This window comes from Babylonia areolata, chromosome 3 (genome assembly GCF_041734735.1).
Source record: "Babylonia areolata isolate BAREFJ2019XMU chromosome 3, ASM4173473v1, whole genome shotgun sequence".
NCBI lineage: Eukaryota > Metazoa > Mollusca > Gastropoda > Neogastropoda > Buccinidae > Babylonia > Babylonia areolata.
In genome coordinates, this window is record NC_134878.1 from 61,664,568 (window position 1) to 61,688,110 (window position 23,543).

The 23,543-nt window shown below is 41.5% G+C and overlaps 2 protein-coding genes across 9 annotated transcripts in view; one reads left to right on the plus strand and one right to left on the minus strand.

Moving 5' to 3' along the window:
• Positions 1–7,978, plus strand: part of LOC143280175 (delta(24)-sterol reductase-like) — a 28,835-nt gene extending 20,857 nt beyond the window's left edge. Inside the window, exon 9 of the mRNA XM_076584769.1 lies at positions 3,884–7,978. Within this exon, the coding sequence (XP_076440884.1) occupies positions 3,884–4,037 (154 nt within the window). The 3' untranslated portion in view covers positions 4,038–7,978. The remainder of the gene's footprint in view (positions 1–3,883) is intronic.
• A 7,747-nt stretch (positions 7,979–15,725) lies between these two features.
• LOC143280176 (uncharacterized) overlaps positions 15,726–23,543 on the minus strand; it is a 131,540-nt gene continuing 123,722 nt past the window's right edge. For 7 of the 8 annotated variants that reach the window (XM_076584772.1, XM_076584771.1, XM_076584773.1 and 4 more), the window contains 4 exons: positions 22,896–23,102; positions 21,540–21,629; positions 19,928–20,036; positions 15,726–19,062 (listed from right to left, as the gene is read on the minus strand). In XM_076584772.1, the coding sequence (XP_076440887.1) occupies positions 19,055–19,062; positions 19,928–20,036; positions 21,540–21,629; positions 22,896–23,102 (414 nt within the window). In that variant the 3' untranslated portion in view covers positions 15,726–19,054. The remainder of the gene's footprint in view (positions 19,063–19,927; positions 20,037–21,539; positions 21,630–22,895; positions 23,103–23,543) is intronic. The other variant, XM_076584777.1, reaches the window with a different exon arrangement.

Consider the following 23,543-nt stretch of genomic DNA (forward strand, 5'->3'; position numbering starts at 1 on the left):
ATACATTGTGTGTCTGATGTATGGACACAGTCATACATTATGTGTGTCTGATGTATGGACACAGTCATACATTATGTGTGTCTGGTGTATGGACACAGTCATACATTATGTGTGTCTGGTGTATGGACACAGTCACATACATTATGTGTGTCTGGTGTATGGACACAGTCATACATTATGTGTGTCTGATGTATGGACACAGTCACATACATTATGTGTGTCTGGTGTATGGACACAGTCATACATTATGTGTGTCTGATGTATGGACATAGTCACATACATTATGTGTGTCTGGTGTATGGACACAGTCATACATTATGTGTGTCTGATGTATGGACATAGTCACATACATTATGTGTGTCTGATGTATGGACACAGTCATACATTATGTGTCTGATGTATGGACACAGTCATACATTTTGTGTGTCTGATGTATGGACATAGTCACATACATTATGTGTGTCTGGTGTATGGACATAGTCATACATTATGTGTGTCTGATGTATGGACATAGTCACATACATTATGTGTGTCTGATGTATGGACATAGTCACATACATTATGTGTGTCTGGTGTATGGACACAGTCATACATTATGTGTGTCTGGTGTATGGACATAGTCATACATTATGTGTGTCTGATGTATGGACACAGTCACATACATTATGTGTGTCTGGTGTATGGACACAGTCATACATTTTGTGTGTCTGATGTATGGACACAGTCATACATTATGTGTGTCTGATGTATGGACACAGTCACATACATTATGTGTGTCTGGTGTATGGACACAGTCACATACGTTATGTGTGTCTGATGTATGGACACAGTCATACATTATGTGTGTCTGATGTATGGACATAGTCACATACATTATGTGTGTCTGGTGTATGGACACAGTCATACATTATGTGTGTCTGGTGTATGGACACAGTCACATACATTATGTGTGTCTGATGTATGGACACAGTCATACATTATGTGTGTCTGGTGTATGGACACAGTCACATACATTATGTGTGTCTGATGTATGGACACAGTCATACATTATGTGTGTCTGATGTATGGACATAGTCACATACATTATGTGTGTCTGGTGTATGGACACAGTCACATACATTATGTGTGTCTGATGTATGGACACAGTCACATACATTATGTGTGTCTGGTGTATGGACACAGTCACATACATTATGTGTGTCTGATGTATGGACATAGTCACATACATTATGTGTGTCTGATGTATGGACATAGTCACATACATTATGTGTGTCTGATGTATGGACAGTCATACATTATGTGTGTCTGGTGTATGGACATAGTCACATACATTATGTGTGTCTGATGTATGGACATAGTCACATACATTATGTGTGTCTGGTGTATGGACACAGTCACATACATTATGTGTGTCTGATGTATGGACACAGTCACATACATTATGTGAGTCTGATGTATGGACATAGTCACATACATTATGTGTGTCTGATGTATGGACAGTCATACATTATGTGTGTCTGGTGTATGGACATAGTCACATACATTATGTGTGTCTGGTGTATGGACACAGTCACATACATTATGTGTGTCTGATGTATGGACACAGTCACATACATTATGTGTGTCTGGTGTATGGACATAGTCACATACATTATGTGTGTCTGATGTATGGACACAGTCATACATTATGTGTGTCTGATGTATGGACACAGTCACATACATTATGTGTGTCTGATGTATGGACATAGTCACATACATTATGTGTGTCTGGTGTATGGACACAGTCATACATTATGTGTGTCTGGTGTATGGACATAGTCACATACGTTATGTGTGTCTGGTGTATGGACACAGTCATACATTATGTGTGTCTGATGTATGGACATAGTCACATACGTTATGTGTGTCTGATGTATGGACACAGTCATACATTATGTGTGTCTGGTGTATGGACACAGTCACATACATTATGTGTGTCTGATGTATGGACACAGTCACATACATTATGTGTGTCTGATGTATGGACACAGTCACATACATTATGTGTGTCTGATGTATGGACATAGTCATACATTGTGTGTCTGATGTATGGACATAGTCACATACATTATGTGTATCTGGTGTATGGACATAGTCACATACATTATGTGTGTCTGGTGTATGGACACAGTCATACATTATGTGTGTCTGATGTATGGACACAGTCATACATTATGTGTGTCTGATGTATGGACACAGTCACATACATTATGTGTGTCTGGTGTATGGACACAGTCACATACATAGTGTGTCTGGTGTATGGATACAGTCACATACATTATGTGTGTCTGATGTATGGACACAGTCATACATTATGTGTGTCTGATGTATGGACATAGTCACATACATTATGTGTGTCTGGTGTATGGACACAGTCATACATTATGTGTGTCTGGTGTATGGACACAGTCATACATTATGTGTGTCTGATGTATGGACACAGTCATACATTATGTGTGTCTGATGTATGGACATAGTCACATACATTATGTGTGTCTGGTGTATGGACACAGTCACATACATTGTGTGTCTGGTGTATGGATACAGTCACATACATTATGTGTGTCTGGTGTATGGACACAGTCATACATTATGTGTGTCTGATGTATGGACATAGTCACATACATTATGTGTGTCTGATGTATGGACATAGTCACATACATTATGTGTGTCTGGTGTATGGACATAGTCACATACATTACGTGTGTCTGATGTATGGACACAGTCACATACATTATGTGTGTCTGGTGTATGGACATAGTCACATACATTACGTGTGTCTGATGTATGGACACAGTCATACATTATGTGTGTCTGGTGTATGGACAGTCACATACATTATGTGTGTCTGGTGTATGGACAGTCACATACGTTATGTGTGTCTGATGTATGGACACAGTCATACATTATGTGTGTCTGGTGTATGGACACAGTCACATACATTATGTGTGTCTGATGTATGGACACAGTCACATACATTATGTGTGTCTGATGTATGGACATAGTCATACATTGTGTGTCTGATGTATGGACATAGTCACATACATTATGTGTATCTGGTGTATGGACACAGTCACATACATTATGTGTGTCTGATGTATGGACATAGTCACATACATTATGTGTGTCTGGTGTATGGACACAGTCATACATTATGTGTGTCTGATGTATGGACACAGTCATATACATTATGTGTGTCTGATGTATGGACATAGTCACATACATTATGTGTGTCTGATGTATGGACACAGTCATACATTATGTGTGTCTGATGTATGGACATAGTCACATACATTATGTGTGTCTGGTGTATGGACACAGTCACATACATTATGTGTGTCTGGTGTATGGACATAGTCACATACATTATGTGTGTCTGATGTATGGACATAGTCACATACATTATGTGTGTCTGGTGTATGGACACAGTCACATACATTATGTGTGTCTGGTGTATGGACACAGTCACATACATTATGTGTGTCTGGTGTATGGACAGTCATACATTATGTGTGTCTGATGTATGGACACAGTCATACATTATGTGTGTCTGATGTATGGACATAGTCACATACATTATGTGTGTCTGATGTATGGACATAGTCACATACATTATGTGTCTGATGTATGGACACAGTCACATACATTATGTGTGTTTGTATAGAAAAAAAAAGCAAAAAAGAAAATGAATAAATTGGAGGCATGTAGCACATGTAACTTCAGTTCTCGCATGGTGCATTTGCCTCAAACTGCAGTGTGTGTGTCTATGATACTTCAATTTTAACTTCCACCCCATTTGTGGCAGTATTTCATTGCCTTTCTATCTCTGTGTGTGTGTGTGCAGATTTCAGATGCTGTACGCTGACTCCTACCTGTCCAAAGAAGATTTCCGACAGATGTTTGACCATTCCCTGTATGACCGTCTGCGCAAATCACTGGACTGTGAGAAGGCCTTCCCAGAAGTCTACGGGAAAGTTAACCGTAAAGTCCGTGACTAGGAGAGAGAGAAAGTAGTTCTTGCTGGGCCTTGAGAAGGAAAAATTTGTCAGGGAACACTTGCAAAATTTTTTTTATGCTGTAAAGATGTAATATGCATTTTTCTTCTTTTTTTTGCAAAAGATTCATTAATGTTTTCAGTTTAAAGTGAACAAAAATATTGAGATAGATTTTCAATGTTGGTAATTTATTATGAAGAAATCCAGAATACCTAAAATTTGAAAACAATGTTAGCAGTAAAAGAAAGGTCGACCTTTTGAGAGCGGTACAGGGTTTGGGATAACACACAGATGTGCATTCCTGATGTTTTGAAAATGAAAAGGATGTTCATCGAGCGGGTCCTTTTACCGTCCAAAAAATTTCTATGATGAACACACAGTAAGAGTGAAAATCCTGTGTTGGAGGTTCAATTGTGATGTTAGGATTGTCTGCTTCACAGACGAGTTGTTTCATTTCGCCACTTCTTGCCCAGAAACCCAGATGATTATGACAAGAAAGTATGCCTGCTTGCTTTTTGTTGTTGTTGTTGTTGCAGTGTAGATGTGTATAGAATGTGCAGCATTAGTGACCCCCTATCATTACTGTAAAAAGAGTCTCTGGAACCCTCCACATTTTTAACATCTAAAAGTGCTTGTGGTGTACACATTTTGACTGTATTGGAACCTTGACTTTAATTGGTGAAAAACTTAACTTTGATTCCAGTAATCAGGAATTGAATAACGAGGTACAGTGAAGGGTTAGGTGACATGTTCTTCTTCAGGTGCCAGTTGCATTGCTTGGTTCTAACTTTTTTTTACACTTACACGTGACTAAATGCCTATGTTGACCGAACTACGCCATTGGTCAGTTCCATGAACACACAGTAAGAGTGAAAATCCTGTGTTGGAGCTTCAGTCATGACGTTAGGATCGTCTGCTTCACAGACGAGTTGTTCCGTTTCACCACTTCTTGCCCAGAAACCCAGATCCACACACAGTTAGTCGCGGGCTACGACCATACTAGGCTCTTCCGTCTGAGCAATGCAGCTGGCTCCAGGAGAGCACTCTACCTTGCATGGGGAAATCTGATGGCAGTGTTACACAGTTCAATAGTGTTATCCTTACACTCTTTGCTGCACTGAAGTGGAGATAGACAGCATGATGATTTGGGGGCTTGCCGTGTAAGTACATAATGTACATTCTAGGCCCACTGCTCATACATCAGAGGTGTTTGACAGCAAAACGTGAAAAGCTAGAATGGGTTTTCATTTTGGATGCTGAATTTACTTTTTCCTTCTTGTGTTCAAGGTTTTCATTGTTGAAATACTTATTTAATTACGTTCAAGGTTTTCATTGTTGAAATACTTATTTTTCCTCTAACATACATATTTACATGCTGGTGATCAATCTATAATTTTTGAATTTTTTACATGAAGTGTTTCATCATTGTGAACAGTAAAGTCCATATAGTTGATTTATCATTTTATTGAGAATGTATTTATTGATATTGGGTGCTTTTTTTTTTTCATTTACTTTTGAAGTAGATGCTACAGTATATTATTCCTGTGTGGTGGGTTGTTGTGGGTTTTTTTAATTGTTAAATTTATCTTTTAAACCTTTTTACACTTTAAGATTGTACAGCACTGTGTGAATCATTGAAATTGTGACTGGTTTTTTTTATAAATTAAGGGAGGTATTTTTGAAGTGTTTATGACTATTTCATAAGGTTCATAAAGTGATTTTCTTCCTTTTTCTGACTCACTAAGTCATGCATGTCTCATGAAATCATTTTCTCTGACAGTTGAAACTTTGTCTTCAAAATAATGCCATAACAGTCCGGACTCAATCCTTTAACGTTTGTCAGCACAGGTTGTGCTTGTGGAAATTATAAATGATATGGATAGTGATGAAGTGGACATGTATAATGATTCAGAAGATGATTTTGATAATTCTTACAGCTCCTGTGATATGGATAGTGATGAAGTGTATGATTCAGGAGATGATTTTGATAATTCTTACAGCTTCTTTGTTTCTGTGTGGATTGCTTGTGAATTTGCGAAATATCCACAAAATATTAAAAACCTGTAATAATTTCAGTAAATACTCGGATCACGCAATGAAACCATTTTGTTGTGAAGATAGAACTTACTATGCATCAGTCTGTGTAATTTCATGCATAAATTGCCATAAATAGAGAAGCTACAGTAGTTTTAGTGTACATACTATTGACACAGCTTTTTTCCTCGGCATATAAAATACTGCTGACTTCAAAAAGCGTTAACAGTCAAGAGGTTTAAGAAATCGAGATTGTAGGTGCTATAATTTTTTTTTTTTTTTAAATCATTATTTACATTTTATCAAGGAATATATCATTCAAGACAAAATGAACAGGCCCGCAAACAGGCGTGGTTCTTTTAGTCATTGATTACTATCCGTGAAAAGTTTTTCCTGCATTTTGCTTCCACCATTTGTCTCTGGAGTTTACATTATGATGAACGTGATCAGTTTTTTGGTATTGTGGTCTGGTTTTGGGTGTTGCGATGATGTTGGGTATCATGATGCTCGTTATGTAATCCTGGTCTTTTTGTTGTGCGAGATTATTTTGTGTGCCTGTGCATCGATTACTGTTGGCTTTTGCTGTTATGTCTGTGTGGGGTTACATGTATGGTTTGCACATTAATTTTTGTTTTTAGTGCGGCATGATTGAGCATGTGTTGCAGTAAGTGTTGATGTAAAGATATAGTTATTATTATAATATACATTTGTTTTGGCATACATATATATGTGACACAGCACGTGAAAACCCTGCTTAAGTCATAGCTAGCTATTCTTGGCAATGGACAAAAACATATCGGTGTCAAAATAATGAAGATTCATATTTTTACCTTTGAAGTCTTATCTTTGCTATCGGTAAGTATTTTAGCATAAAACTGTTTGAAACTCTAGTATTTTTAATATTTTCAGGTTCATGCACTGTTGGTACTGCTGCACACATTTGTTACTTAATTTGCAATGTTCATTTCATTTGAGTCCAGACTTTTCTGAAATTACATCGGCCGATAATGTAGCAATACACTTAATGACTGCAGTTTGTACACGTTATTTTGATCTGGGATCTATAGTCAAAGTTCAAAAGATTCATTAGCATTATGGGACACATTTTTTGTTCAAACACAAATGAGGCCTTTATCTCTCGTTTAAACATTCACTGTCGTCCATGTCTGCTCTATCATGGCATTACATCACTCCTCCACTTGCCATTCTTGACTTCGTTTCAATACAGGAAGAAAATATGAATTTTGCTGTGCTTTTTGTTTTATATAGAAATTTATAGTTTACCTAATTCGGAATCTTTTGACACAACATATGTGTTCAAGATAATTTTTTATCTAAAGGTACAAGCAAGAAAATGGGGTTTTTTTCATGAGCCTATTTCTCCATTTCTTTTTTTACGTGTACACTAAATTTGAAAGAATCATGCTATTACTGTATAGAAAAAAACTATGATAGATCAATTCTGTTTGTTTTTTTGTATGTTAATTGGATTTTTAAACTTTCTGTAGGTGCATAAATGTGAGAAAAAAAGATAAATTCTGACTTTAGACGGCTTTTCACATGCTGCATCACGTATTTACACACACACATATATATATATAGTTACATGGAGCTTTTTATTTACTTTTGATGCAGTGTCTTGTCTACTCACTTGAATTAACCTACATGTTTTGATAGATATTTTTATTGGAGCTATTGTATTAAGTGTTTACGGCAAAATCATTTGATAAGTGCTATATAAGTAAACTTAGTTGTTACAGTGTCTTGTCTACTCACTTGAATTAACCTACATGTTTTGATAGATATTTTTATTGGAGCTGTTGTATTAAGTGTTTACGGCAAAATCATTTGATAAGTGCTATATAAGTAAACTTAGTTGTTACTGTTATTATTTAGGTGGTGGTTGAAATGCCTTAACCCGGAGAGCGCGATGAGCCACGATCGTGGCTTTCCCGGTAAAGTGCGATGGGCCACGATCGTGGCTCTGTTTACATAAGGTCCGACATCGTACGGCTATGCTCGGCAGCCTTCGTAAAACTGCCTCGTTCTGGTGTTACTGCCTCCCTGCTTGTGTTTGCACAAACTTTGACTGAGTTTATAAGTCCAGATCTTCGTATTTTTTGTAAACAATGAGTGACACTGAAGTTGACAAAGCTCAGGAAATGAGTGACCTTGTCACTAGTGATGATTCATTTGCTGACAGGGATTCTGGTGAAAACGGCTTTGTTATTTTGACACTTGGGCATGCTGGCTTGCTTGTTGTTCATTCAGTTTTGTGTCTGCAGCCACAAAAACTTGGGGTTGGGTGATGGGGGTGGGGAGGGTGGTAAAGTGGGTTAGGCATGGGTCTATTGTGATTTCTTGACCAAATCAAGCTAGAAAACTGGAAATTATTTTGATTTAAAGCATTCTTGCTGCTTTTGAAAGCAACATGAGCTAAAAGAAAACATTTATTTCTGTTTTTGCCTGTGATTGCATAAAGTATTGTAGATGTGCGCGTGCATGGCGTCGGTGGGTGTGTCTCAAACAAATAATACAGTGCTTATAATTTCATTGTTTCAGTTATATTCATTTCATGATTCTGCAGCCAGAACATTTTCTGCACAGTTTAATGCCAATTTTGAGATTTTGACTCTATAAAAGATGTGAAAATACCTATAAACATTGTGGTTGACGTTTTTGGAAAACAAGTTTGCAAAATTTGTTGTTTATATCCTGTGGAATATCTCCAACTACTTACAAGGTACAGCCTTTTTCTTACTTTTATCTGATTCTTCATTCACTCTACTTTCCAAAAATGTATAGGTTTGCCTATTTATTCTTACTGATAAGCATACAAATGCCCCAAATCAGAGCATAGGTAGCGGAGGCAAACTATCCCTTTGTTTTAAGCATGATTTCTGTAAGTATGTTTTATTATATCCAGCACTTTGAGGGTTAAAGCAGTCTGTTTTACTCAAACTGTTTTGGATCAGGCTTAAGAGAAAGGGATGAAATATATTGTGCACATTTGATTTGGAATCTGCTTTAGATTCAGTATTGGTATTCATGCTAAAGTTTGACTTTGCTCAGCAGTTTAAGTTTTTTAGATGGCCGTGGCATTCATGCTAAAGTTTGACTTTGCTCAGCAGTTTGTTTTTTAGATGGCCGTCCAACTACTTGTTTGTATATTATTGTTGATTTCCATTTTGCTTCAGTGGTCCTAAAGTATTAGATTTTAGACATGTATTAACAGTATTCCAAATGTTGAGATTCAGCAATATCAGCACAGTTACTACCCAAAACTTCACAACTAAGTTGATATTGGCATGAGCAGTGAACTGAATGTCTAATTTAACAGGAATTAGGGAGCTGGTCTGTTTTTACTTGACAGTGCCATTTTTTGGTCTGGTCTTCCGTTTCACAGCTACGTTAAACTTCCCATTTACATTGAAAGTGAGCCCATGATGTTTAAAATAACATGTTCTATAGTATTTTGATTAAATGTGAACAGGTACTAATCATTTTTCTTATCACAATAACATGTATGTTTTGGAGCGATTGAGAAGCATAGTGGTCAAAGAGAAATGATCAGTATTTTAGAAGGCTGAAACTGCTTTTTTTTTTTTTTTTTTTTAATTTAGATGCTTCCTTTTATACATTGGGTTTGTTTAAAAAGCATTGAATTATTGGGAAAAAAAAAGGAAGTCTTAATGCTAATTCACTAATTTTGTAACATTTCCCTGACCTGTGCATTTGTTAGGTCTCATTATCCATGGCCATATTTCAAACTGCAGTTTTGTCATTTTGATCATGTGAGCTGCTGTCTCATCACTGTCTTTTTCAGGGAGCAGTGTGGTAAAATAAACGGGACACTGAATGGATGTGGATTGTGTTTATTGTAAATAAAAAGATTGTCAGGGGAAGCAACATCTAATTCACAGTTGGACTTAGTATATATATATATATTTATATGCGCTGGCTTTAGTATATATGGTGGTGGTGTGTCCATCGAGATCGATGATGACCATCGTTGTCATCCAGCTGGGAGAGGGTGGTGGTGGGAGGATGCTCATGAATCTATCTGTGAAACACTGAATGCGCAGATGGCTGAATAGTCAAATCTGCGCACGAAATGTTCGCTGACAGTTGGGGCAGACAAAGACAGGCATATCATTGTCGGGGAGCTTGTTTGCCCGTGACTTTCTGGCCTGCCTCTTCTGAACAGCTGCAGCAGTCCTGTTGGCCTCGCACAACTTGGCGCCTTTGTGCACAGCAGCGCGCCATTTGTCACGGTCCACTGCAGATTCCTCCCAGGAGTCAGGGTTGATATCAAACGCTTTCAGAGAGACTTTCAGAGTATCTCTGAAGCACTTCTTCTGACCTCCGTGTGATCTCTTCCCTTGTTGCAGCTCGCCATAGAAGAGCCTTTTGGGCAGCCGATGGTCTGGCATGCGCGCCACGTGTCCAGCCCAGCGAAGCTGGGACTGCATCAGGATGGTGAAGATGCTGGGAAGGGTGGCTTTTGCGAGCACTTCTGTGTCTGGGGTCCTGTCTTGCCACTTGATGTTCAGTAGCTTCCTGAGGCATGTTGTGTGGAAGTGGTTCAGCTTCTTGGCATGTCGTTGGTACACTGTCCAAGTTTCGCAGGCGTACAGTAGCATGGGGAGAACTACTGCTCTGTAGACCTTTAGCTTGGTCTCAAGACTAATGCCTCTTCTGTTCCAGACATTTGCACCGAGTCTGCCAAAAGTTGCGCTTGCTCTTGCAATCCTGACGTTCACTTCATCGTCGATGGTTGCATTTCGTGACAGTGTGCTGCCAAGGTATGTGAACCGCTCCACCGCACTGAGTCTCTGACTGTTGACTGTGATGTTGGGCTCAACGTAGGGTTTCACTGGGGCTGGCTGATGGAGAACTTCAGTTTTCCTCGTGCTGATGGTAAGGCCGAAGTTCCTGCTGGCAGTGGCAAACTTGTCGACGCTGAGTTGCATGTCAGCTTCAGATCCAGCGTTGAGGGCACAATCGTCAGCAAACAAAAGGTCTCTGATGATGTCTGTCATGACCTTCGTTTTTGCTTGAAGCCTTCTGAGGTTAAACAACTTACCATATGTTCGGTACTTTAGGCCGATTCCAACATTGCCATCTCTGAAGGCATCAGTAAGCATTGCAGAGAACATGAGGCTGAACAGCGTTGGAGCCAGGACGCAGCCTTGCTTGACACCATTTGTGACAGCAAAAGGAGCAGATGTTTCGCCATTGTCCTGGACTCGAGCCTGCATGCCTTCATGGAATTGGCTGACCAAGGAAATAAATTTCTGAGGGCATCCGTACTTGGCCATGATCTTCCACAGTCCCTCTCTACTCACGATGTCGAAGGCCTTAGTGAGGTCGACATAGATGGAGAACAGATCAGCATTTTGCTCCTGACATTTCTCTTGCAGCTGCCTTGCAGCAAACACCATGTCGGTGGTTCCGCGCTCTTTCCGGAATCCACACTGGCTCTCAGGCAAATGACCTTGGTCAAGGTGTACTGTGAGGCGGTTTAGTAGGATCCTGGCAAGTATCTTGCCTGCGATGGAGAGCAAGGAAATGCCCTGATGGTTATCACAGGCTTGCCGGTTCCCCTTTCGCTTGTACAAGTGAATGATAGATGCATCTTTGAAATCCTGGGGGATCGTCTCTTCTTTCCACATGAGTGAGTACAGCTGATGGAGCTTCTCAGTCAGCACAGTGCCTCCATCCTTGTAGACCTCTGCTGGTATGGAGTCTGAGCCAGGTGCTTTGCCACTGGATAGCAGACGGATTGCTTTCTGGGTCTCAAGAAGTGTTGGCGGATCGTCCAGTGCTTCGTTGATGGGGACTTGTGGGAGACGGTCTATGGCTTCTTCATTTATGGAGGAAGGGCGATTTAAGACACTGTTGAAGTGCTCAGCCCAGCGTTTGAGAATTTTCTCCTTCTCGGTGATCAAGGTATTCCCATCTGCACTGAGGAGGGGGGATGATCCTGAGGATGTGGGGCCGTAGACTTCTTTTAAGGCATCATAGAACCTCTTCATATCGTGCCTGTCAGCATATCCCTGGATCTCATCAGCCTTGTCACTCAGCCACTTATCCTGCATCTGGCGTAACTTTTGCTGAACAGTCCTGCGGATAGCATCGTACGCATCCTTTTTTGATGTGGACTTTGGGTTGCTCAGGTAGGCTTGATGCAGACGGCGTTTCTCATCCAGAAGCTGCTTGATTTCATCACAGTTTTCATCAAACCAGTCTTTGTGCTTTCTGGTCATGGGTCCCAGGGTCTCTGAAGCTGTACTATAGATCAGCTCACGCAGGGTCCTCCAGTCAGACTCCACATTCTGGTTGTCCAGAGAGGCGGATTCCAGACGATCTTCCAGCAGCTCCACAAAGGACTGTTTGATGGTGATGTTATTCAGCTTAGCAGTGTTGAGCTGTTTTGGAGCCTTCTGGCCTTGGGGGCGTCTCTTGGGCTGGATTCGAATATTCAGCTTCGAGACTACAAGGCGATGGTCTGTCCAACACTCGGCGCCGCACATGGTCTTTGTTACACGTACATCTTGCCTATCCCTTTTCCTGACGTAATCGATGAGATGCCAATGCTTTGAGCGTGGGTGCATCCATGACGTCCTGTTACGGGTAGGGAGGCAGAAAACTGTGTTGGTTATCAGCAGTTTGTGCTCTGCACAGGTCTGAAGCAAAAGCAATCCATTTGGGTTGCAGTGGCCCACACCGTGCTTTCCAATCACTCCATCCCAGGAGATGTAGTCAGAGCCAACTCTAGCATTGAAGTCCCCAAGAATGAGGAGCTTGTCTGCTTTAGGGATAGCAGCAATGACAGAATGAAGGTCCTCGTAGAACTACGCCTTCACTTCATCCGGGTTGGTCATGGTTGGGGCGTAGGCACTGACACTGGTGAGGTGCTTCTGGTCAGATGCCAGTGGGAGTTTCATGGTCATAAGCCTATCGTTGACTCCCTTTGGGATTCCAGCTAGCTTACTGACAAGTGCTGTTTTTACTGCAAAACCAACGCCAGCCTCACGTCGCTCTTCGCTTCCTCGTCCACTCCAGAAGAAGGTGTAACCAGATCCCCGTTCACAGAGCTCGCCTTCGCCTGCAAGCCGAGTCTCACTCAAGGCTGCGATGTCAATGTTGTATCTGACGAGTTCGGATGCAACTAGTGCCGTTCTCCTTTGGGGTCTGTCCGCGTTATCTCTGTCCAGGAGAGTCCTTATGTTCCAAGCACCAATGGTGAGAGGAACGATCCTTGTTTTTTCTTTTCTTTCTTTTTGTTTCGACCGCTGATGTAGGGTCCCCGCCAGCCGCGGTATGCTGGCCAGGGTGATATGGAGCAGGCAATTTTTAGGGCACCTTTTCTAGCCCCTTCCTCATGCCAGGGAGGAGGTGAGCAGTGCATTCCTAAAGAGGGCTGCTCAGACAGCTGCCGGGCTCCATCGCTGCTCCTGTCGACGAAGAACGACCCTATGGCCTAAGCCGCCTGCGTGCAGGTGTGCGGCTGCGACTGCCAGTGTACCCACACCTGTCGTTTCGTCGCTCGCCTGTCGCCACAGGACTTGGGGGTGATGAAATGATGAAGGATGAAAGGTCATTTTGGATGACCGATGACTTGCGCGATGAGTTTGTTTAAAGTGAAGAAGAGTTGCGCAACGTCGACCTCACTCTCTCGTCCGGGTCCACCAATTTCCAGTGGCAAGACTAAGTCGAGACGACTGGAGGATGAGCACGGATGCAGTGGATGACCAAGATATCCTTTCGATGTCTCATCTTGCTCTCTGCACTCCACAGTGCATTGCTGTAACCGCCTTCCTCTCCGTTGAACCGATAGGTTTCTTCCGCAGATTCTGCCGGATCCAGACTTCGCATGCATGGGTAGACACACCCCGGGGGTCAACTGCGTGTGGCATGCACACAGCACAGTGGAGCTAGATGGCCGTCGGTGGCTCTCCTGAGCCAACGCCCTTTTATGGATCTCCATAAGGGTGTCTAGCCACCCGCCTCACCAGTCCCGGAAGGGAGCAGTGGGAGTGCCGGTTTAGTCGCCGGCAACCCGACCCTGAACAGGTTGTACTGGATTACAGGTTACCAGTAGCAGATCTAATGACCTGACCTGACAAAGTTTAGTATATATATATATTTATATGCGCTGGCCATTCCTCTTCAATGTTTGGTTTAGTCAAGAGAGACTGTGCAACAGACAAAATCACAAGACATGGGAAAACTTATTCAGTACTTAAAATGACAAATCCTGAAGTTTACATTCTAAACAAGCAAATATTCTTGATCACCAAAAGAAAAAGATGAAAAAGGGGGGAGGAACTTTGACAGGAACTCACCACAGGGGTGGGGGCATTGAAATTGAGATCATGATACAGTATTTATATTTGTATTTCTTTTTATCACAACAGATTTCTCTGTGTGAAATTTGGGCTGCTCTCCCCAGGAAAAGCGCGTCGCTACACAACAGCGACACCCATTTTTTTGTGTTTTTTCCTGCGTGCAGTTTTTATTTGTTTTTCCTATCAAAGTGGATTTTTCTACAGAATTTTGCCAGGAACAACCCTTTTGTTGCCGTGGGTTCTGTTACGTGTGCTAAATGCGGGGAACTGAAGACATGGGAGATGTAAAGAGTTGCAGGCTGGTGTTAGTTTATGTCAGTGGTGGTGTTCCATTGATGTTTAGTAAGTTGTGTTGTTCTCTGTGTTCAATGCTGTTACTTGCTTCATCTCTCATATTTAAGTTGCTGTAGAAACAGTGGTCACAGAATTTCACAGGGAAAAAAACACGCCCAGATGTTGGCCAGAGACCATCAGATAAAGATCTGAAGATGAAGCAAACAAAAGCAGCACAGAGGACACCACCACTTAACCAATCATCTATGGACCACCACCACTGACATCACATCACAAAACATCCACCTGCAACTCTTTGCATTCCCATTTCTTCAGGTACCTATGGAAAGCTTTGTTAAATGTTAAAACTGGCAGAATCGGAAAAACTGAATCATTCTAATGATTATTGTCCCCCTTGCTCAGTGGCATATTTTCACAGCATGCATTGAATTATACAACACCACAGCCAAAAAAACATTGCATAAATGTTCAAAAAAAAAAACCAAAAAAACATTGCATAAATGTTCAAAAAACAAACTTTATTTGTGGAATCCCTGGCTAGGAAAAAGAATGGAGGCAGGCAGCTACTGATCATGAAGCTAAAAACATGTACATCCTGTAGCAACCACCTTCACAAGGCAACGGTGAACATGAGCAAACCAACACAACAAGGCCGTCAAACAGTGGCAATTACAACGGGTATAAAGGAACAAAAAAAAGGGGGGGGGACACAGTCAAAAATTATCCTTTACTACAGGTCTTTCAGTTAAAAAAAAAAAAAAAAAATCCTGTAAAAAAAAAACAGCCCTAAAGCTTTCATCCACCATGTTTCTGGAGGTGGGAAGAAAAGTCTATGGGTAACAGACACATGACAAAATTGCCACGACCACACTTGATCCCTCCTGATGAAGTCACAACCTCCACACACACAAATATCTTTCCTATACTTCTAACAACCGATGAGAATGAAGAGTTGTCATGCCTAGTGACATTACCTGCCTTTATCCCCCACCAACCTCCCTCCCCACCATTTGTTTTACTGAACAGCAGCTGCAGCATCAGCAGTCACTAGACATCCAGATATATAGATCAATATTTGAAAAAAAAAACACAACCCAACATTTAAGTAAAACACAGAAAACAGTAAATAGATAAAGTCACACACAAACAAAACAAGAATCCCATACAGTCTTCAGCACACCACCCATCCTCGGCTCCACACTGGAAACCAAACACAAGAAGTAGTGCCCATGAGGAAAAAAAGCTGGGATCTTCACCTTCTTCCCCAAACACTAAACAACAGGATATATCCCCTACATCAGGAAATAACACTGTTGCCACTGGGCTGTCCTTCCTTTCACTGTCTCACCTCCCGACCAGAGAACCTCCCTGGTGGGGCCCGTGCTGCCAAGCCAATCTGGACAGACTGTTGGGATAGCAAGATACACTCACCTAACATATACAATGATTCTCACCAATGTTCATGAAGAGGAGTTAAGAAACGTCACTGGGTGAAACCATTTACATTGTAACAAAAATACCCTAAAAAAAAGCATGTGCTATAAAAATGTGTGGCATGCTAAAAGATTAGTTAAGGAACATGTTCCTTTAAAACGACGTGTGGCAGCTAATACAAATGATCAGCTGAATGAACCAAGAAAACCAAAGCTCCCTTTCAGGCAGCGTAGCACAGTCCGGCACACAGGGAAGTCATTTCTGCTGCACAGGCTGAAGACACTGCATAGTTGTAGATCAGGTGAGTAAAGGTGGCCAAGACATGCACACTTCTAGGAGGGGAAGCCTTTCGATTCACGCCAAACACTCTTTATGGCACATATCTAGAGCCTGTGGCAAGACTTCAAAACCCAGGTTATTCAGGGACAAAGATGTCTACAAGAGCCACGGTCACTGCCAACTCTTGACGGGGATCCACAGAGAACCACAAAGATGGAAAAATTCATTTTCTCCTTTCTTTCATGACACTTTCATTCAGACTGTAACCACAGCAGTTAAAACTATCTAAATACATGTGCAGCAGAAATGCTCCTGTTGACGAAGGAGGGGAAACAGAACAGTAATTCTCCTCGGAGGACTCCTGAGCAGAGGACCCATGTTTAATTTCTCCACACACTGCCTGAAAGGGAGCCCAACAAATTGCTGCCATTGTAAGGACAGGATGCACCTGAACACAAAAACCATGCACACTGGAGATACAGGAGAAGCACAAAGCATGAAGGATACAGGGTGATGGAGCAAACAAGACAGCACCTTGCCAGCATAAAATGGACTATGACCCATGTGGCCAGGACACACGATGACGATGGAGTGATGGCCACCCACTGGTTACTTGTCTGGTTAAATGTCCCCTACACACACACACACACACACAGCCATCTTCCCTCTCTGTCAACGACACAGCGGCAAACTAGTTCTGGCATTTCAGTGGAAACTGACCAGCGATCTTTCTTGACTAATCCATTTTTTACTCCTTTGTATATACGTTTCCATTGTTTACAGGTACAAATATTGATCATCCGAGCCAACTCCCCAGAAAAAAACAAACCAGGACTCTTTCATTACCCTACACACCTAACACTGCACGGCCACCACCCGCAGTGCTGTCAAAGCTGACTCTGCAGTCAATCCTCACAACATGGGCTGCTCAGCTGTAAGCATTTGTTGAAACTTGGCCAACAAATGTTCATGTGGATGACTGTAGCCTGATGAATACGTGTGATTTTTTTTTTTTTTTTTTTTACACAATTGTAATGTATTCAAGTAACATTAAAATTCAGGTGTGTTCAAGAAAAAAACATGCTGACAGGATGGCCCAGAATTTTTTTTTTTAAATGCATGATTCCTGGTCTCATCAATCTCTATCTGTTGAATGCCCCCTTCCTTCCTGACAAAATCCCTTGATCATTTGCCATTTTGAATTCAAAGATTTCACCTATGGACTGAAGATTTCAACAACCAAAAATAACAACACTGGCTTGATCCCCAACAATGACAGGTTTTTAAATATTAAAAGAAAACAACACCACCACTCCACTCACAGTCAAAATACATTAAGATGAAGAACTTGGAAGAAATAACACCAACAATTAGTATTATATTTTTAAAACAAAGTTGGCCAAGTAAAACAGGTGGATTCAAACAAATTCCTGTTTGATTTATACAATCAATCCATCAACAGACAACAGTTTAAAAGAATAAATACATCTTTGCAGAAAGGTCAGTTCCAAAGCCAACAGACACTGTGCATCACCCAAGATGACCATTTTCCTTGTAACTTCATAGCAGTCTCCCTCCACACCCACAGCAAAACCACCAGTCAGCCACACACAGTGATGACAGGTTCTTAATATACAACAAGGCTTTCTGCAAAACCACAACCACTTCTGTCCCACAGAAACCACCTCTGCATCAAAACCACAACTTTCAGAAGAACTGGCCGCCTGTTCATAATCTGTGTGGAACAATCACTGGTAAAAGTCTATCCACTTTGGCTGTTTATAACAAGTAATTCTTTTCATAAAAAAAAAAGCAGAGAAATGAAACACGAAATAAATGATGATTTGCACAAGCACTCAACCACTCGTGCACAGGCAGGCACACTTGCTTGGAAGTCAAAGGATGCACAGACACACACACACACACACACTCATTGCAACACACCTGCACACAGAAATGGACATATAATCCCCTCATTCTCTGACACACACACACACACACACCACACAAGAAGCATGTCCCAACAAACCCAAAATGAAAAGCACACCAAAAAATGTCTGGTCCCTTCAGATGGAAAATCAATCAAGAGGGCAGAGAGATGCTATGGTATCAGGCAAAGAGATGCTATGGTATCAGGCAAAGAGACGCTATGGTATCAGGCGGCACTACCTAGAGCATTGCGTACAGTGATCAACAATCATTCCTTTTCCCTCACAGATAACCGCTCTTCTGGAATTCTTGCCGTCAGCCAAAGAGCAGATACACAGTGTACATGGATCTTCAGCAAATTAGTTTGTTCTTTTTTTTTTTTTTTTTTTTTTTAATGACTATCACACTAAAACTAATAATTTGAATAAAAATCATCACTTAAAGATGGTTTTTCTCTTGTTTAAAAAAACCAAAGTGTGTCATCATCCCAAGTGGTCACTACTGCTATAAAAAAGGACGAAAACCACACAGGGGGAGAAGCCAGGGGACTGAAGCTGTGCATGGACAGGAGACCTGAGGTCAGCCACACGCTGACCGATGACCAGCTGGACAGACACAACTGGGAGCCTCACGTCACCGAGCCACTGCTGACCATCCATCTCCCTCCCTCACACACATTCTTCACCGGCCTGCTTCTCAAACACCTGCACTCACACAGTCAAATCAAATCACTGTGCTTGTAGCCCAACAACTGCACTGAATGGCAATACAGACTGGGTAATCATCAGCAGGATAATTAACTATTTTCTATCCCCCCCCAAAAGTTTAAGATTCTAATGCCTTTTATGGCCGTCAGGGCAGTGAATTCAAACCTGTATCTAGGGCTTGGCACTGGAAGACAGGACCCAATCCTCTCCTTCCCCCGTTTGAACTTTCCCCTATTCAAGTTGGGTACCCCGTGGAGTGGGAAAAATCACAGTTAAAGTGCCTTTCCTGTGGACACAAAACCATGCCAAAACCAGGCCTCAAACCCTGATCACTGGGGGAAACTGGATCAGAAGTCTAATGCCTACCCAGTTCTGGCAGGGAATCTCTGAACATCTTTATCAAGTACTAAATACTAACACCAATCAGGTACTAAGAATCATGGTAGCAGACAATAAATTACACCCACTCACAGTGAATAAAACATGTGCAATGACTGCAGCATGAAAACAGACCAGTTTATATCACTAACAATAACACCCCCCCCCCCAAAAAAAAAACACCCTCCATTTAATATCGTTCATATGGAAAGACGTTAAACTGTAGACAACAAAAATCTCCAAATGGTCCTCAGAATCACTTCAGCAAGCTATTTCTGTCAACTGTAGTCCAATGTTGCGCTGCTAACTAACAAACTAATGACAATAAAACTCCCAGAACTGGTCAACACACAAAGCACACCGACCACATTTTCACCTTCCATGAAACACTGACAAACTCTCCACATTATCCACAAGCTAACAGGAAGTCCCGATAGTCTACATCATGCTGGAAACTGGCCACTCTGACTCTTTTAACACTCACCCGTGCTGTACTTGTCACTGACGTCTTCAATTTGTTGCACACACTCAATTCGCTCCACTGACATGTCTGGGTTGAATTCCGTCACAGAGCGAATGGCCTCAGCAAGAGCCTGCAATGGAACACACACAAAAAAACACACTGCAGTTAGTCATGTTAGCAATACAATCTGCATGTTTCAACGCTGTATGTGTATGTGCATGTGTTGTTTTTCCATTTGAAGAAAAATAATATTTCTATTTTTCTCCTCTCTCAATGAAGAAGAGCTGTCTTCATGTGATCAGCTTGTACGCTTTCTGAAATGTTTCAGTGTCACAGATATGTCAGAGTCATGCATAATCAACAACAAATACAAATTTTGTTCACATCACCATCACTACTGTGCCAGGATAAGAGTTACACCATCAAGTCATGACATAATACTTGTGTGTGACAATACTTTAACACTGCCATCTAAATCAGTCATAACAAACATGTGATACTAAAGCACTGTCCAGTTACACATTAACTCACTCAGTACGGCCAGTCCTCTCTTCTCCTCTACACAGATCCCTCGGATGTCCAGTGGGTGTCTGAATGACCCAACCTTTAGCTTCCATCATAAGAATTGTGGTATTCTTTGTCAACATTCACCTCTTCAGTATAAGAGCCTTCCTCTTGCAATATTTTGATGATGGTAATTGGGGTGAAACGCTGTTAACGTCGTCTCTTTCGCCGTTCGTATGGAGAGAGTTAAAGAGTCATTAGACGCAGGTTTTACCAGCCATGACACACCTAACATTTATATATATATATATCAACCACATCATCACCATCACTGTGGCATGTACACAAACACTACAGCAGTGGTGTGTGGCTTCCTGGCAACTTAACACCAAAAGTTCTTCTGGACTGCTGTTACAACTGCAGCAGATGAACTCCGGTGTGTCTGTGCATGAGGGACTGACACTGAGCAGCATGTAAGTAACAACAACAACAACAACAAGAGAGGCAAGGCCTTCAAGACTCACTTGTGATACGCTTTAAAAAAAAAAAAATCCAAGCTTTTTATGTATTGAGAAAATTTCAAAATGTAATGTTTAAGATGAGAAAGATCAGTTTAAAGCAAATTAATTCCCCTAGCATTAATTACAGAGTAATTTCCCTTTTTTACTATCTGCACCAAAACGTTTGCAAAGTAAGTAAAACTTCCATGCTTAGCAAAAGAAGTTCCTGTTTGAACAAAAAATGATAATAATGACTGCTCTTGTTGTTGGGTCAGAATATCAGATCAAAGTGCCAAGTTAAGAGAATACAAAAAATATAAATATAACAGTAAATGCAGTTTGCATACAATTAGGCTTTTTTTTTTGTGTGTGCCTATCCCAGAGGTGCAATATTGTTTTAAACAAGATGACTGGAAAGAACTGAATTTTTCCTATTTTTATGCCTAATTTGGTGTCAACTGACAAAGTATTTGCAGAGAAAATGTCAATGTTAAAGTTTACCACACACACACACACACGGAGACAACCGAACACCGGGTTAAAACACAGACTCACTTTGTTTACACAAGTGAGTCAAAAAAACACACACATACAACAAGACAGACAACATGACAAACAGATGTACTCACAGCATCATAGTCAAAGTCGTCATCTGTCGAGGACAGGACCACCTTGTGTTCCACACGGGTCTCCTGAACGCCATCCTTCTCCGTTTTGTACTGGGCACACGTGTCAACACCACAACCATTAGCCACTGACCCTCACACCACAGCTACTTCACCACTGCTTAACTTAACACACCTGTACCATTCAGTCCACACATCACAAACACAACAGGTTTTTTTCAAAGGAATTTCATGTCTAATTTTTTTTTTTTTTCCCCCACAGCTGTTGTTTACCTCAAGCTTACTGCCTTTACCTTGTGTAAGTTCCTACAACTTGGCCAACATTTCCCCCCCCCAATCTCCAAAAATTTCTGTATATTTATCTTTCATCTGAAGCAGAATAAAAAAAAAAAATATATATAATAACTTTAAAAACAGACCAGTGATTCTGCCAATCACAAGTACTGCCGGTAGCATGATTTAACTCTGTTGGTAGCACAATAAAAAGAAAATGTTGTGGCTGCATGAAACTGGCAGTTCCCTATCTTGCATGAAAATAAAAAAATAAAAAAAGGACGAGAGAGATAAGACAGAAATGGTACAGGTCTGATTTGCCTTTTCCCATTTTGCCTACTCTTTGATCATGCCACCACCCTCAATGGCCTCTACAGAGTTTGACTGACCCATTTCGCCTGCGTGCAGTCCAGTTTTGCCTACTCAACCTCTCTCTATCTCTCTCTCAAACAAATTCACGCACACTAATGTAAGTGCCCAGATACCACTATCAGCTTCTAGTAACACTTGTAATTCTTAACAGGTGTTGAGACAGGACAAAGTATTGTGAGAAGGTGTTGAGACAGGGCAAAATGTGAGTGCTTTCACAGCAATGACTTCGGAGTGAATATCAAACAAAACAGTTTTGAATCAAACTTTGTCAAGGGTCCAAAACAAGAGAGGCAGACACATTCTGCCATTCCAAAATTACTGATAGATACCAGACCTTCACCACTAGAGAACAGGCCAGCAATGAAGAAAGTGAGATTTTTACCGATATCGTTGTGAAACGCAAAAAGTCTCATGTGCGCACTCAGACGCACAAAGAGCAAACTGAACACACAACTGAACTGGGAACAGGCCAATAAGGATCACCACTTTACTGAAAGGCAAACTGGGAATGGGCAAAACAGGAATAGGCGAAATCGGGGATGGGCAAAACGGGAATAGGCGAATCAGTACAACACATCAGAAATCAAACACAGACTGCTGATGACAGTGTGCCTCGCCTGGAGACAGCAGCACAGAGGGGTGGAGGGGAAGAGTTGGGGGGTCGGGGTGGGGGGGCGGGGGGGGGGGGGGGTCAGGGGACATCCAGCAACTTACTGTGGTGGTCTCAATGGTTTGCATCCTGGTGCTATGCGAGCGTGCGCTCACCAACACGCCGTCCTCCTCACTGTCAAAGGGAAAGCCCTCGCGCTCATAAGTTACTGTGCGGGTCTCCGTTTTGACTAGGGGGACATTCTTAGTGGGGACCGGCACCTCCTCAAGGTCAGGCTGGTATTGCACACTTTCTGTGGCTACAGTGGGTGGCTAGAAGTCCACAGTCAGACACAGAAAGAAAGAAAAAAAAACAAAAAAAACAGAAAGCAAAACCCAGGTCAGCAGCCTGACAGCAGCAAGGGGAAAGCGGAGAGAGAGAGGGAGGGGGGGAAATGACAGACCAACAGGACAGTGAAACAATGACTATAACACAGAAAAAGAAAAAAAAAAAAACAGTGACCAGGCAAAGGGCCTGTCGGCAGCATTTTATAACCCCTGGTCTCTGTCTTTCATACCCCCCACACCCACCCAAATAACAAAGTAGCTCGGCTCGACTTGCCAGGGCAAAATTCTGCTCATACCCACTGCCTTCTAGGACAGGTTTCACTGTGAAGCTTCAATGTTAATGTTTTAAGCAGGTTATATAAAAAAGGCTTTAAAACAACAACAACAACAACCACCTGTAATGGTTAAGAATTGGGTGTATATCTC